The sequence below is a fragment of the Parus major genome, chromosome 1 (assembly GCF_001522545.3).
Source record: "Parus major isolate Abel chromosome 1, Parus_major1.1, whole genome shotgun sequence".
Classification (NCBI taxonomy): Eukaryota; Metazoa; Chordata; class Aves; order Passeriformes; family Paridae; genus Parus; species Parus major.
In genome coordinates this window covers 17309302-17326215 of record NC_031768.1, presented here as the reverse complement: position 1 = coordinate 17326215, position 16914 = coordinate 17309302, and the positions used below count along the sequence as shown (strand labels likewise).

The following is a 16914-nucleotide window of genomic DNA, read 5'->3' as shown; positions in this document are numbered from 1 at the left end:
TTATTTTTTATTTTATACATGCTAGCTTAATAATGTCCACTTGGAATGTGTATTGTTGCTTCATTCTGTGATGCAAGTGAAATTATGGGAAAGGTGGCAAATACTTAGGTAACAGTCTCTATTACACAAGGCTCATATGGGCTCATTTCTGTTATTCTGCTCTGCTCTGATCATTATTACATAAAGGTACTGGCTAACAGAGATAATTCATAGGCTTTTTCTAGCCAAAGTTAGTGTATATCAAACATACATGTATACCTGAAATAGCATTCCAAAACTCCAGTCTTGGTCAAAAAGGAGAGACTGGCATTTTTAGGGTACAGTTTATTTGACTATAATGCAGACATCTATGTTCCACTTAGAAGAATTTTGTCCTTAAGTTGCTTGATTCTTAGCATTAATTGAAAAAAATCCCCACATGTACATAGTGCTTTTTAAGTCAGGTGAGAAGAAACCTTCAACAAAAAGTCAGTCTGTACTGTCCTACATGTACCCTGCAGTGACTATGGAGCATGAAGCATGGACATGGTAGTTTAGGAAGCTGGAGATACATTACTGTTTGATGAGTCCTTATCAAAGAAGATGCTATAAGCCTTTAAGTTGAAAAAACATTTAAGTTTTCATGCTATACTATGATTTGGCAGAAAACCCCCTAGCTGATAACATTGGTTTTGAGTTTGATGGAATAACCTGCCTGAGCAATGGATGTGTCTAGTCTATCATGATTTACTCAGTTTTGCAGACTCCAGCTTCTATGAGCATCTCAGAAAATTCTGTATGTTTTAGGCTTTGAGCAGCACAATTCTGTATATACTGAAAATTCATAAACTGCATAAATTTTTTTGAAAACAAAGGTGTCAGCTTTTACTCATTGCAGGATTTTACCATTTATTTATTTATTTTCAATATGGTTCTGGAAGCAATTGCTATCTGTTTTCTCATTTAAAGCTGTGCCATGGTGTGACTCCAGCCAAACAATAGGACAAGCTACGAATCCGCCAAGGATATTGTGGTTCTCTGATTCCAGCCCTCTGGGCTGGAGTTAAAATAATCCAGCTGGCTCAGCAGATATGTGGATGCCATTTATGGTAGCACAGTGTAAGTGGCAGGATGGCTAACTCAGGGATTCCTTTATCATTTTGCCTCCCCTGCTTTAGGCCCACCAGGACAGGATTTGCACAGTCAGAAATGCTGATTATTCTGACTTCAGCTCCCTGCATTGTGCTGTCTCTGACAGCATAGTCCAGCTGTTTATTCATGTCTAATACATTTCCTAAGGGCATTTGTAAAGGAAACAAGCTGCCCCTTCAAGGAAAGCAACAAACAATTTAATCTCAGCTGCATTTTACACAAATTACAGTGACTCGATTCCTACTGGTCCTCAGCCTGTGGCACAGAGCGTCTGGGACATTGTTGAGTTTTCTCTGGTTTTTTCACAGCTGCTCAGTAAAGATGTAACTTGTCCAATTTTTTATGCGTGGGAGAGTGAACTACATACCTGCTGTGTATCTGATTGAAAGGCACAGATTTGTGGTGTCACCTCAGCCTGCCACATGTGAGCTAAAATGCAAGCTGTGTGGTGGGCATCGCAATGTGGAGCTGCACTATTGCTGCTGAAAAGCATGTTCCTCTGATGCAGGCTGAATAACAGTGCTTGGCTCCTCTAAAATGTGCTTCTCTGTGTTCAGGATCTGCAGGATGAAGCTCTGTATCCTTTCTGTTGTGCTTTAAATGCCATTTCCTCTGCTTATATTGCTTGCTGAAGCACATAGTGCAGTGTATTCCATTTGACATTACAAAAGATCTTCTATGGACTTTGAAAAATGATGCTCTTTATGCACATGGCAAATAGGAGCAAAACCCACTGATAGAGGTGTGATTCCTTCCATCATGGAATGGGTGTCCAGCCAGAAGATTGAGGTCATATTGAATAGTATGCGAAGGGTAGAGGTGGAGTTTTCCAAGGTGGAGATATGGTCTCTTAAACATGGGTATGAAGAAAACAGCATCCATTTCTGCTGCCTTTGCAGACCACTATGTTTTGCCCGCATTGAAATGTTTTGCCTGCAGGTTATTATTCAAATGTTTATAATATTTCAGGGTTTAGGTACAGTCCATTTTGCTTATCTTGATTCATATGTATGAGGGTACCATGGGTCTCTGTCAAACTGAGGTGACCTTGAGTGTCTGAGACATCGCCAGGAGACTGGTTAATGTGAGATATTGAAAATTTGTGTTCTTCCAAATTAGCAAGTGGATGCTAGGTACCTAATGTGTCAATTTATGATGCTGTTATTTAGACAGTTGAGTAAAGCCCTGGGTGCCTCTGCTTACAGAGGTGTTCTAAGCTCCTCCTTACAGACATGAAGAAGAAGAAACCCTATTTGGGTGTTATTAATCTCATTGTAGTGAAGACATGTAAAACAGTTCAAATGCCTTGCATCCTAGATATGCCCATTCTTCTCCATTCCTTGATTTATTTATGTCAAAGTAGTTTATGCAACTAGTTCACATGTACATTGTAGACATTAAGTCAGATCATTGAAATTCCACTCAGGAGGTAATACCTGATAAACAAGAGAGACAACCTGCTGTTACCTAATCATCAGATCTCTGCTTAAAAACTGCAAGACTACAAAGAAAGGCAGAGACCAAACACACCTATGGAGAATGTACCTTTGATATGCATAGTGTGTACCTCATTAATTGGCTACTGTTTGTCCTACTGTGGGTAATATGATAAAAATCTTGTGACATTGCAGTGCTATAGCGTATCTGATTTTATTGTGGACCAGTCAAGTCAAATCAGAATAGATTTTTACTAGAACAGAGGCAGCTGGTATTTGGGTATTTTTAATAGATAGCATCTATGAAGATTTATTTTTCTTATAGAGATGTTGGGTAAAGGTCAAGGAACTAGGATGGAATATTTAATTGGTAAAGCTATATCAGCCCACACAATAGAATACTCTGAGTTTACTTTGAGGTTGTGGATACCAAATATGTTTAATTAAGCAATATGGTAACTGGCTCATAAAAAAATTAAAAAGGTGAAACCTCTAAACTTTCTGCAATTGTTTTTCAGTAGGTATTTTATCATATCTTGCATTTTTTTTCCCAAACTTTGATTGGGACTATAAAGTTAAAGTAATCTTGATCTTTCCCTAAAGGCTCATTTGTGCATTCTTTGGAGACACTCGTATTCATTAACAGTTGAATTATGTCTTTGTTATCAGCCAATAAATTAACAAATCAAAACACAGAACAAGAAAAACCCACCTCATGGAACTTGTGTTGCGCAAAAATGTGTTTATTTTTTCACCTCAATATCTTCAGCTTAGGACGTAGTAATTTGAGATGTAACATGCTGTGTCCTATTTCTTTCTAGGTCTCCTATGTAAAAGCTATTGACATATGGATGGCTGTGTGTCTTCTCTTTGTCTTTGCTGCTTTGCTGGAATATGCAGCAGTCAACTTCGTTTCACGGCAGCACAAAGAGTTTCTGAGGCTTCGAAGAAGGCAAAGAAGACAAAACAAGGTACAGCTGCTCCTTACCTGGGGTGACTGAATGTGCCCTGACAGCCCTGCTCATGTGCAGTTGATTTCTAACCTCAATTCTTGCCCTTGCAGGAGAGTCTTTTTCTAAACTTTCTTTTTGAGTGATTTGCTCCCTGATGAAGAGCTGATAATTGGCTGCTGGGTTTATTTGCACTTTATGAAGTTATCAACAAATGTCAGTAATTGGTCACCCAGAATTTGTTTCTCTTCATGCACTTGCTGAGGCAGCTGGACTACAAATACTGTGCTACTGTGTGACACCACCAGTGGATAAGGAACTGTTGGGTGCAATGACACAGACAGAGGAACAAGGTTATGCAGATGTGCTGTCATCAGAGCATGCCTGAGACCTTTCTTTTCTAGTGCTGCCTTGGCTTGCTATGCTAAAATGGGAGATTCCCTAGGATAGCCCATTGCAATGATTGGCTGTTCTTCCCTCACCTTTAGACCACCAGCAACTGGTGTCTTTCCCAGCTGAAACCAGAAAAAATGGCCATTTTTAAAAGGAGAAGGATTAGGAGAATTTCCTCTCTGGATTCTGTGTTGTCACAGTTTGCAACTGATGCAAACTTCAAATTTTTAGCAAAAGACCTCTTTGTGAGTGTCATTATCACATAATTTTATGCCAGTGACTGAAATGTAGAAGAGGGGATTGTAACCTAGGTGCCAGTCTAGAAATAGTTTTAGGAAGTCTGTCCATCTGTCCTGGGTTGTTTGTTTTGTTTGTTTGTTTTTCTGTAAATGGGAAGACAAGAGTAAACATTAAATTGAGTTTTATTTGAGTTATGATTATTCCCATGTCTAGGGAATGTGGAACTATGAAGTGTACATATACATTTGCTTGGTGAAGCAAATATTTGCTCAAGCTGCACTAGTGCTTGAAGCCACAAGTAATGGTTTCCTTCACAAGAGGCAGGAAACAATGGCACAGGGCATTTGTGTTTTGACAGGTCTGTCTAATAAATGTTCTGTAGCTAATGTAATATCTGATGGACACTCTGGGAAGAAATCCAGTGCTGTTCTCTAGTTTAATATTATTGCCAGATGAACTGAGATTCCAATGAAGATTAGATTACAGGAGAGAGCAGAGATACTCACCTGTCTACTGGCACACAGGCCACATGCACTGCCACTGGAACCCTTTGTTTTCAAACCCAGCATGGCACAGCAGAAGCTTCTGTATGGCATCTGAAATCTCATTTTTGGATGCAATGTCTTTTTTAGAGGTGAACAAGTAGGTAAGCAGCCATCCTTGGTAAGTAACAGTATCCAGTGACATTGCTCAAGTTTATGAAATTTTGGTCCATGGAAGTGGCCATTCATCTGCTTCGAAAACTATTATTTTCATGACTGTGAAAAGAAAGTTATTTAAAACCAAATAATCAGAAGATTTGTGTTTATCCTAAGCCAGGCAGTGCACAGATTCTTTGCAAAATAGATAATGACATAATCAAATATAAGGAAATATACAGCTAAGTAAGAGACACCTACCATTTACATAGGCTTGCTTTATTCCTATGAATCTGGTTGCATGAATTTCAAAATAGGAAACAATGTTACTAAGGCAGTTTCTTTAGGAGGTATTTTCTGCATCTCTATACTTGATTTTGTCTCTCACGGTTTTCTCAGTTTATTTTGCCTTGAAAGTCTTTCTCATTGTTTTGCATGACAGTCTTCTCTAACCAAGCCATTCTTCTCTTTGCCTGTTGTGTGTGTGTGTGTCTTCACTGTGGTATTCCCATTCTTGCTGCTGCTATCTATGCTGACACTCTGGGGACAGGCACAGACTGTGGCTGTTGGGAATGAGAGCGTTGAGTCCGTGCGGCGCATGAATGGCTTGCGGAGCAAAGAGTCGTCAGCTTACGGGACAGTGAATCAGATCGGCAATTCAAGTTTGAGGGTAAAACTGTAGCGAGAAAGAGAAAGCAAGAGAGTTTTAGTATGTGTAACGATGTCATAAATTAGCAAAATGGACCATTTTGATGGCATCACTAGTAGTCTCTTGCATTCTCTTTGCTAAATGTCCCCACAAAATGCACAGTACTGTCCCCAGCATGAACAGCAGTTTCATGTTGTACGTTCTTATGGCCCATCCTAACGCTTGTGTTTTACCGTGGCTGGGCTATGCCACCCCTCTTCCAAACCTCTTAAGGGAAGTGCATGTGTATTTAGCAGCTTGGTCCTGTGTAAAGGTAGAGTGAATGGGGTGGGGGGAGAGGGCCACAGGAAATGCCTTGAGACAGTAAATCCCACATTGTGTCATCTTTCAGACGAGCGTATTCCAGCAGAACGTGGTATGTATAACTAAATGCGTTTTTATTGCTGTGGTATTTATTCCTGAGCTGTCAACCTGCAGCCTTCCTCATCGTGATGTCCTGGGCCCTGCTTAGTGGAGTATGAATAGCTGTGAATGAAAAAAAGTATTTCCTTGGTTTCTTTCTATTTGCTTGGAGAAGAGCCATGAAGCTAAAGTCTTTTACACAGTGTAACATGTAGCAGATCAGAAGCAATATGATAGCTGCTGATACATCCAGATTAGGGGTGATTTTTGGAGGTAATAAAATCAATGATGGAGAAAGAAATGAGCTTAGTGTGCAGCTCACTGCTTGATACTAGTAGCTGAGGAATGAAATGTGTTCATTTAAATAAAATGGGACTGTGATTTTAATCTTTCAGGACTAGATTTCCCAGAACAAAAACTTTGTTTGAGCCACTCTTGAGATGTAAAGGGCCTCTAACTTTGATCAAACTCTGTAAATTCATTTTATTATAAGATGATGATGATTTCAATGAATTTTGTACACTGCAAAAGGAATTAGTAGCTTTCAAAATCAAAGTAAAACCCATAGTTCATATTTCACAGCAAAATTAAGATAGAGGGTTTACAATTCAATAAATCATTCACTTTCAGAGCTACAATATCAAACAGCAGAAGAGAGCCTTAATTTTTGGAAACTTTCTATTGTGGAAATAATCATATTTACACATATACAGAAACTGAATATATAAATTTAAAAATGAGGGTCTCTCCAGGAGATATGAACAGTACTAGTATGCTGCCACTGACAAGCTGATGCCATACAACTACAAAAGCAGTCCAAGTAAGTACTCAGTGCTGCATATCTCACCAATCATAAAGTGCTGGTCCAGCTAAAGTTTGTAAGTTGTGTTTATCCCCCACTTTAGGGAAGCTTGCAGAAATCTCTCTTCTCCTTTAGAACATTGTGCATTACGCAGGCAGCCAGGGCAGTACACAGAGGGCCCGTGTCGCTGCAGTGCTTTTGCTGCAGAGCCCTAAGAGCTAGAGCTGCTCTGGCATTGTTTTCCCCTGGAGATCTCCCATCACATAAGTGATGCACACTTGAGAGGTCAGCAGAGGAGATGTAGCATGGCAGAGGTTTCTGGAGCAATGCTACCATGGTTGCAGCTTAGTACTTTTCTGCTCAAGAGAAGGATGTTTATGTGCAGAGGAGAACATAGGAACAGAGCCTGTGGTGCCACAAGCAGCCTAACAAGCAGGGAACTTGACTTGTTGAGATATTGCTCACCAAACCAAAACTTATTTTGAGTGCAAACATAAAAGTCGTAGTCAAAAGAAGACAGTGTAGGAGTGTGGTTGAGTATCTATACTGCATCGCTCAGTGCTAACCTAGGGAGAGAAAAAAGGTGCTGAATCACACCTGGCCATGACTCCTGAATTTGCAGCTTGATCTACAGAACAGGAAAATACCTGTTCTCAGTTTTGTAGGCCTGTATCTCTGGCACTGCTTTTGTTATTGTCTGTGCTGAGTCTTGTTTGTAGTGCTGCAACCCCCAGAGCAGTGCATAAAGCACACATCTTAAGAGACCATCAAATCTCTTAAATCAAACATCAGATTGTTAATGTTTTTCTAGGAAAAACCTGGGTTGCATTGTTGATCATCCAGAAATTGTATTACAGATGAACCATTTGAAAAAACAGCTTTATCAGGACCTGTTGGCATCTTCCACATGCACAAAATCCCTATAATCCTCAGGTTATCAGTGCTTCATTCTGTCTTCCCAATACAGTTTCTGTTGGAAGAAGCATTCAGAGTTTGTCCTGAAGGTTCATGTAGTCTTTCTACTCAAGTTAAATACACCCATCAGTAGCAATACTTGATTGCTGAGAGAAATGGTTGCCTATTTCTTGTGTATCACAGTACATAGATAGAGTACAGGCTGCAGAAGTCAGGAATCTAATGATACTGAGGATGTAGTGAAGTTTCATTATATTAAAAACTAAATTTTTATGGTGCCTGATCACTTGAAAGAAAATAACTTCATTTTAAAATATGATTTTTAATAATAAAACATGATTTCTTATTTTTCAAAATGATGGGCTTTCAGGGAAGCAGAATTGTTCAGTCAGGTTCAATCATCCCTTTTTGAAAACAATAATTATTATATTATATGATCAGCAGTCAAAATGAGTCATAGCACACTAGTATTCACATCATCATTTAAAAGATGACTTCCTAAATTACATGTGTGATGGTTACCACCGTGACCAAGACTAGGGGTTAAGTTTGGGACCATTAGTGTAAAAACCAATACATTACATCCTGAATGAAAAACTGTGCCGCTGGAAGATGTGACAGATTCAACAATCCCCTGTGCAGGGAACAAGGAGAAACACAAATAACAACGTTGCAGCCAAGTGGGTTCATATGCATGCAGATTAGCAAAGGGAGGCACAAGTGGTGTTTTCAAGTGAAAGAGCTGGGATGGGGACTAAGTGATTACAGAAGCAAAGGGTAACTCTAAGGAAAGCTGGAAGCACCTGGTCGGATGCTCCAGAGAATTGTTGGCCTTTGGATGGAGCTGCCAGTGGTGAAGCAAGTACAAGTGCCCAAAGTTACTGAGACAATACAGTATTTCTGTCTTTCAAAAGGAGAAGAGATATGCATTGAGTAACACCAGCTTTAATAGTCCCTCTCTTATGATCAGTATGATCACTTTAATCATACTGAAATTCCTTTGTCCCAAATAATTTTCTAAGGTTTTCCAGACTTGCCCTTAAAAAAAAAATCAGTGCCTTCAGCCTGACTTTGCCTTTAAAGCACTTGGCACTGCTGTCCCTGGTGGGAATGTTTGCCTGCTATCATCCGTGTGCACCGCATTTGGCGGGAGGATGTGTGCGCTCCGTGTTATGTAAGGTGCCGCATCATGTGAATAATGGAAGTGCTCAAGGAAAGCCCTTTTGCTGAGCTATTTTTGGTACTCACTGAGCAAGCTCAAACACATGAGCTTCATTGTGAAAAATAGGAATTCGAGTTTGAATGGCTTTTTCTCTCTCTCTCTCTCTCTCTCTATCTCTTTCTCATCTTGCTTACTTAATGGATTAAAGTGCATGTAGCTTCTGCTGTAGATAAACACCCTCAAGACACTGTGGTTTCTTTTATTCCTCCAGGGCAATTGCATTAGTACTTTAATGTAACTGTGCAGAAAAAAATCCAGCAGAAGATAAATACACCACAATGATCATTTGGCTTGAAGTTATAGTCCCACATACAACAGCAGTGAATATTTAGCTGTAGTTAAACAATAGACACGATTCATCGCATCATGTTGCTATGTCACTTTGTGGCTTCATCTGAATGTCCTTGCCTGTCTTTTTATTGTGAGCATAAATAGTCTAGGAATGGCCCTAGTTAATATGAGTGGAAGTATCTGTATTGTTTATAAAATGCACATACCACATGTACTTTAACATTAAAAAAAAATCATCTCATATTTGAAAATTGTCTTGATATAAATCCTTAGTCTAGCTCTAGGCACAAATCTAGAGACATGAGTCCCCAAAGAAAAAGCAACCTGTAGGAAAAATGCAGTTCAGCCATGGGGGTAGTATCCAAGGGATGGATAAAAATATTCTAATAAGAGTAGTATGACCAGATAGACAGACTAAGCTTATGGGAAATGTAGATTTTTTTTCAGTGAAATGCAAGCAGAGATAAAGAAACAGTGGAAGAAAAAAAATTTGGTTTCACAGTGTCCTGTTTACAAGGGTAATTGAAAGTGAAATGGAAGTGTTTCCCTTCCTTATTGGAGCAAGGAAGGTTAAAATTCTAAACAAATTACTGCGTTTTGTGTGTTTTATTGCCTCAGACACAAAAATATGATGGACTATGTGGAGTGGATTTTTCACCCCAAACCAAGAAGCAGAAGAGAAAATGGATAGCTGCATTTCAAGGGAGAGAATTCTGAAAACCAAATAAAAGCCATTAAACATTCTGTAATAAATGGCAGAATAATTTATGGAATATGTCATACCAGTTCCTGAGAAAGATCTCCACATGTAAAGTCTCAAATATCTAAACAATAATTGAAGTGAGTAGAGGGCCAGTGCACAAGCTGTAGCAGTGGAGTCCAGGTACCTGAGTAGAAGAAAAACCAGGAGAACAAAATCAGGATAAAAAAATATAGAATTTCTAGGAGAAAACAGCCCCAAACAAACATCTCCAAACCAAACCAAAAAAGAAACCACAGTAAACAAACAAACAAAAATAAAGAGAAACACACCAAAACTGAGAATAGGGAAACCACAGCTAGTATAGAAAGGTTGGAAACCAGAGAAGTGGGGAGTAGGTAAGGCTGCAGAATGATGAATCTTTATACCCACTGAACTGGTCAGTGGTACAACAAGGAATACTTTATGGGATAGGGGACAGATATGGAAACTGTAGGGACCATGCATGGCACCAAAGCAGCAAGCACGACATGATACAGTATAATGACTCACACTTCCCAGTTTGCAAATACTTAAGTGAATTATTCCTTGTGGTTAAATAAGATAGGAATTGGGACATAAACTACAGAACAGCAATATTACAGTATTTCCAGTCTGGGGTGATAAAGTGACTGTGTGCTGTACCACACGGGACAGGTAGGACTGAAAAAGTCAGGAGTACTGGATAAAGATTTTTCTTGTTTGCTCAATAGTGGAACTTTGCTTTAGAAACTCTGAGTCCTCTCTTGTACCTACCCAGCGCTCTGTGGCTGAGAGGATCAGCTCTGAACTGACAAGTCTTAAGGACTGAAGTTTGCACTTCAGTTGAGTGAGTTTGTCCTGGTAGTTACTCATGAGCAGCAGGAGAGACACCAAAAATGAACTCTGCAGTTTTCTAGCTCATGAAAGGTACTCTCCAGCTGGGTGCAAATGTCTTATTTCTTATTATACCTAAGGGAGAGTGCAAACTGAAAATAGGGCAGAGGAAGTTAGAAAGAGACAGGAAATGGTGTGATTATTTTTGAAGCTTTAAAGCAGCAAATCAAGATGTTTTGGTAGCTTTTCAAGAACTATCTGCCACAGGCACCAGCTTTTTTTTTCCAAATTATTTTAGAAAATGGTGATTCTTTCATTGCATGTGTTCTGTCCCACCTCATTTCAGGGAAAAAAAAAAAAAGGCAGTGAAAAAATTTTCAAATGTATGTTAATGATAAAAAATAATAAGGAAAGTAGACTTCAGAAGGAGTATGTTTAACTTAAGCTGTCCCTACCCAAGACTCCAGAAAGAGAGTAAAAATCAATTACAATCCCAAGATATAGGATTAGACAGTACACAACTTGGTTGCCCCAAATTAGTTCCTTTGTTCTTTCATTGTAGGTAGTTTATCTTGACTCTTCCCACAGTCAGGACCCAATAATGCCTTGGTCTCAGGGTTTCTCACTGCTGTCATGGCCAGATCCTCTTTCCAATGGAGGAAGTGAAGACACTGGGAAGGGAACAGCTTCTAATCCATCATTGCCAGGGGTTTGTTGTGCTGCTTCATGTCAGTCCTGTGTTCTGTCCCAAGCCTCGTTTTCAACAGCAAAGGGTTTCAGTGTTGGTAAATATAAATTATTATTTCTACAGGAGAGTGAAGGGGTTGAGCAGTTAGAGCCAAGCATAATGCAGGCTGAGAATGGCAGCACTCTGTATCCGTGTACTCCTACTCTCACCAGCAGCCCTGCTCGCCCTGTGGATCTCCAGAGCATACTACACCAGTTGTATCAAATTACATGGTAAATTGGTGAGATGGGCAAGTGTTCAGTAGGATCCATGAAATGCATATTTACATCTGACCCAATTAATCCCGTTCTCCACAGGGGATAGAAGCTGCTATTTGAATGTAATTAATTGTGAAGCATTCTGTAATGATGTTGTCCAAATGACATTGTTACCAAATTGTATTAACCAGACTGCTGAAAGCTCATTCTCTCTCAAGTCTGAAAAACTTCATGGTTTCCATTAAAATCCAGTTTTTACAGTATTTTTAAAAAAGTAGTGTTGAAACCATTTATTTCACCACCTTTTTTTTTTCCCCCAGGGGAAAACAGCCTTGTTTATAGTCATTCCTGTTCAAGTTGACAGCTTTTCATATGGCAAACTGATCACTCAGAGCCTGATTCTGACACATGTGGCTTGATTTAATGATCAGATGTGTTTATTTCTCTTGATCCACTGCTGGAGAAAGGTGCTATTTACTGTAATATGATAATTTGTACTTGGGTATTTCTCTTGTGGCCTGATATTTTAATTCTTTTTTTAGTTAGTTAGTTTGTTTGTGTTTGTGTTTTTGTTGGTGTTTTTTGTAGGTTTTGTGGATTTTGTTTTTGTTTGGGTTTTTTGGGGTTTTTTTGATGGTTGGATAACATAAATCTTGCACTCCATGTTACTGGGAGTACATGGATAGTGAGGAAGGAAATTTTCTTTTCTACGACATGAGGAGGGAGCTAGGGATAGTTACACTGGAAGGAATAAACAGCTTGAAACCCTACATATTCTGAGCACTTGTTGCTGACTCTTGCCAGAGTCCTCACAAAGACTCATTTTGAGTTGGGAGCACCTGAAAACTCCATGCCAAGCCCAACCATAAGTCACTAAAGATTTACTTGCTTCCACTCTCTGAACTCCCAATGGTATCTCAGAGCTGTCCACTGTCTCTTCCCACACTACATGTCTTCACTAGAGGATCAATGTCAAGAAGGACTTATTATTGAAAAGCTCAGTTTTCCAGTGGCTGCTTGAATATATCTGGCATACTGAGCATGTCAGAGTGTTTTTAGCTCCTGGAGAAACAGATTGGAAAGATCAGAAAACTCTGCTGTATTTTCCCATACACATGAGGTGCCAGAAGTCCAGAATCGTACCTGTGAATTTCTGCATTGATCCTGTAGCTTCTCTCTGAGCAAAGACATAACTCCTAAAGTCATTTAATTCCTAACTTGTATATGTAATTTTTCATGCAGATACTGTGTGTGCATTTGTACATACAAAATCCACCTGGCTTAAGTGCAAGTTTTTTACCAAGTGTCCAAGGTTTTATTTTCTCTGCCATAACATGACAAGACTCTTAGGAGGCATGACACCTTTGTTTTCATGCTTCACCTCACTCTCTTCAAGTGGTCCTCCATGTGTGTTCTGCTATAACCCTTTCTGCTAGTCATGTGGAAGTGCTCTGCTTCTGACTGACTCATTCATTTTTCTGTTAAACCTTCTCAAGCCTGCTGATTGTAGAGACTTGCTTTCAGGTTCTCTGTAATCTTCATCTGTCAAAAGAATAACTACTTTAGAATAGCGATCACAGTCTCTGTTCATTAGAGATTATCTGAGCTGCACACATGTGAGGTCTTGCACACCATTCTAGGAAAGAAAGCTGCACATTTCCTCTCCAGGATGTAAAGTCTTACAGGCATCTGCAAGTAGCAGCCTTGACACCCCAGCACAAACTTTCCATGAAATTTATCTATATGTTTTCTGTTAACTTATGCCAGCTTTCTTTGTGACTTCCTCGGTGGGATCAGACACCAAGTTCACTCATTTGTCCCATCACCAGAATTTTCATCTTGTAGGCTTTTTTTGTGTGCTGATCCTCACAGGCAAGAGAAATTCTAGCAAGTCTAATCAAGCATGATGCCACTACAGGCTGGTGAGAGAGAGAACTTGTGCATCACAGGATGCTCTTTTACAGCCCTTGGTGTCTTCTGTCTGGAAGTTCTTCAAGGTCCTAATGTTCTTTTTTCACCCTTACATACCTAGTTAGATGAACAAAGGGGTATTTGTCTGGAGCAGGTTTTTCACTGCATGTCCAGAATGGGTGGTGTATACACCAATGAGTGGATAATAAAATCTTCTGAAAAATCACTATGTGCTCTTGCTCAGTAATTTTCCTGCCCTATTAATAGACTATATGTGCTTTACTTACAACCTTCCAGTGGCTCTTGCAGAAGACAATGGCCTTTCTTTCAAGATTTGCAAGCTCTTGCCCCATCCTTTCCAGAGAAATAGAGGCAAATTATGCAGCAATTTTACTGCAATCTCCTTGTTTTACTATAATGACAGCTAATCTTCCATCAGACAGATTCCTGGGGTACAAATACCTCTAAGGCATTTATTTTGGAACATACACATGTATGTGTTTGTGTGTCCAAGAAAAAAAAGCAGAGGAGGTGTAGCTTATGTTAGATATTATTCTCCCTACATTAGCTTTACACTGTATTTCCCACAGAGGTCTCTGAATTTCTTTTGTGTCTGTCTACTTAGTAATTGCCAGGTTTTCCATATATTGGCATATTCTGCCATGGCTGGGCTTCACCTTTCCTGAAGCTTTCATTAATTCTGGTTCTCCTTTTGAGCATCTTATATTTGGATATCATGCTTCTCACTCTAGGTAGCCTCACCAATATTTCTAGCTATGAATTCTCTAGCAAAATTAAAGAGGTTTAGGGTTGGTTTGTTGTTTTTTTTGTTGTTTTTTTTTTTTTAATTTATCTGCTACTTTCAAGAATATTGCTCTATATAGCTTCTTTTCTTAATTACTTCTCATCTCTTTCCTACCAAGCATGAGCTTAGATTGCTTGTCTTCATTTGCAAAGCTGTTTTATGGTTTTTCAACCTACTCACTGTGTTTTTCATGTAGCATTTGTTTTTAGCTTTACCTTTCTAGCTAGCAACAGTATAATTTCTTATCATGGACCCCATAAAAATAGATTGCTATCAGAAATAAGACATATCTCTATTACAGATAGTTTTTTAAAATGCTCGTGGACAATTGCTTTAGTAATGCCTATGGAAAGGCATAACATTGAATTTAGATTCTTATTTTCAAGTTTAAAACTAAAGAAAAACAGACTTGTCACCTTTTTAAGCAAAACAGACAGCATTTTAGTCATAAAGGGAAAGGATTTGGCAAGAACGTTTATTTGGGTCATTATCCAGACTTTTAAGTTAAATAGCCAGTGTAGCTTTGAAATTCATGAGGCAGTTGTTCAGTAACTGGCCACATCTCTTTGCTGTGGGAAGCTCCATCTGGAGATGACAAACTCCAAGAAGGCTGTCCTGGTCTGGGCCAGGTCTCTGCCTCGCACAGGAAGCTCTGTGAGGCAGCAATTCGTCCTTTATGCATCCTCCTGGGCTCCAGGACCCTGCAGCTCAAGGACTTTCTAAACCAGAGGTGATATTTTTGTGATGAGCAGCCTTTGCTATTTATGGATAGAGCAGTCAGTTCAATGTGATGGTTTATGAATTATTAAAATACTTTTCAAAAACTTGCTATGAGTTGTTCATATTAGTTCTGCAGCACCTGTGGTACTAGGAGTCTGTGTGGCCACTGGAGTCAACAGGAGTGCACGCCAGGAGGGAAAAGGGTATTGGAAGTGGAGGAAGATCTTGTGAATCCAAAAATAGAAATAACCAAAGCTGTGTATTAGATGAAAGCAAACAGTATGACGAAAGGTTTTGAACACTGTAGTGCATATTTGCAGTGTTTGGTGGGTATTTGTCATGAGGAAAGTAACCCTGAGTACAGTGACTGTGCCTGCAAGGAGGGCAGCGTTGAAAGAGAAAGGAGGCAAGGTAGGTGTGCTATTTTTTCCTTATCTGATGTATTTCTGTTTGCACGATGGCACAAAGAATAGAAGGAACAAAACCAGCACATTTAGGAATTTAGAATAGGAAAATTTAATTCTGCCATTTTAGGTTTCTCAGATGATGGTTGGGGGCTGACTAGTGACCTGGCGGTCCTTAGCCCATGCAAAGAAGAAAAAGCAATGGGGAAAACAAGATTATTTGCTCTCATAATTAAAAACATTTTTAAAAGGAAATCATTAAACACTAAGTGCTGCTGTTCCAAACCTTCACCTTGGATTTAGACTTTATGTAAAAGCAATTGATTATCCAGCTGTTGCAGTTCTCTTTTAAAATGTCTTTGAGCACTGTCATTTTGTTCCTTATCTTGAGGATGTCCTAGATTTGTCTGTCATGAACTCTGGTGGAGTCAGTTTTGTATTTTTTGCTAATGGTTTGGTCTTTTATTATTCTGCCCTTACTGTTACCTGTGCTAGATGTTCATGCAATGGAGACACACAAAATGTACTTTTTACATAGGAGCAAAACAGGAGTGTGAAGAATAAATAATAAAAAAGTCCAGAGAGGGTAGTTTTTTCAGGCACAGAAAGTATTGTCTTGCTGCCTAAATGTAAATACTCCTTTTTTTCAAGTTTGCACAAAGGATGTTTTTCCCCAAATACATGACAGCTCTTTTAAGATGCTCTGGTGTTGCATACTGCCGTTCTTTGACTTCTAGATACTGGGGATGCCTGTTTATGTTGCCTGTCTCTTATTTGCTCTTTGATCTTTGTTCACTTTCCCTTGAGGCTTATATCATGTTATTTTGTTGTAAAAATAATCTATTTGAATTTTACTTTTTGATGCATAGAGACTGATACTTTTGTCACACTTCTCTGTCCTGTTTATTTCTGCTTTCTTCTTTGTTTGGTGAGTTCTCTTGTGGGTATTTGTGTAGCTGGGGTTGAATATCAGACTTATATCATGACAACAGATCTTTTTCATCAGATGCTGCCTTTGAATCTAACAGCTGCTATTTCATGAATATTTTTTGAAGCCCATGTAAAACTTAGTGATGTTTATCTTGCATGTGGCATCCCAGCCAGTGTTCTCAGCACCTCACCTTTTTTCCTGTAACTGCTGTATGTCCCTTGCTGCCACACATAACTCCTGTGAGTCTGTCAAATATTTGTCTCCTTTGGCTATGAAACAAGAACCCCATTCTCCCATGGTGAGGTCTCATTCATCTCAGGGGAGATGGAAAGGTGTTTAGGCAAAAGCACCAAACCCCAGGAGTACAGGAGTGCCCAAAGGGAAATTAGTATGACATGTAAACTTTGACCTTTCTTTTACCATAAGCCTTCCCTTCTTACCTTTGATTTCAAAGTGAAGATGTCTTAGAAATTGGTACCATATGAATCTGGGGATTTTTCTGGTGGCAACTTTCAAACCTTCAAAGCAAAGAGGCTTAGACTTTAACCTCTTTGCATTTTTAAAGCATTACAAT

At 39.2% G+C, this 16914-nt stretch overlaps 1 protein-coding gene across 6 annotated transcripts in view; it reads left to right on the top strand.

Moving 5' to 3' along the window:
* Window positions 1-16914, top strand: part of GLRA2 (glycine receptor alpha 2) — a 123449-nt gene that overhangs the window by 91579 nt on the left and 14956 nt on the right. For 4 of the 6 annotated variants that reach the window (XM_015645219.1, XM_015645245.2, XM_015645210.2 and 1 more), the window contains exons 8-9: window positions 3389-3538; window positions 5339-5458. In XM_015645219.1, the coding sequence (XP_015500705.1) occupies window positions 3389-3538; window positions 5339-5458 (270 nt within the window). The remainder of the gene's footprint in view (window positions 1-3388; window positions 3539-5338; window positions 5459-16914) is intronic. The other 2 variants (XM_015645236.2, XM_015645228.2) reach the window with 1 other exon arrangement.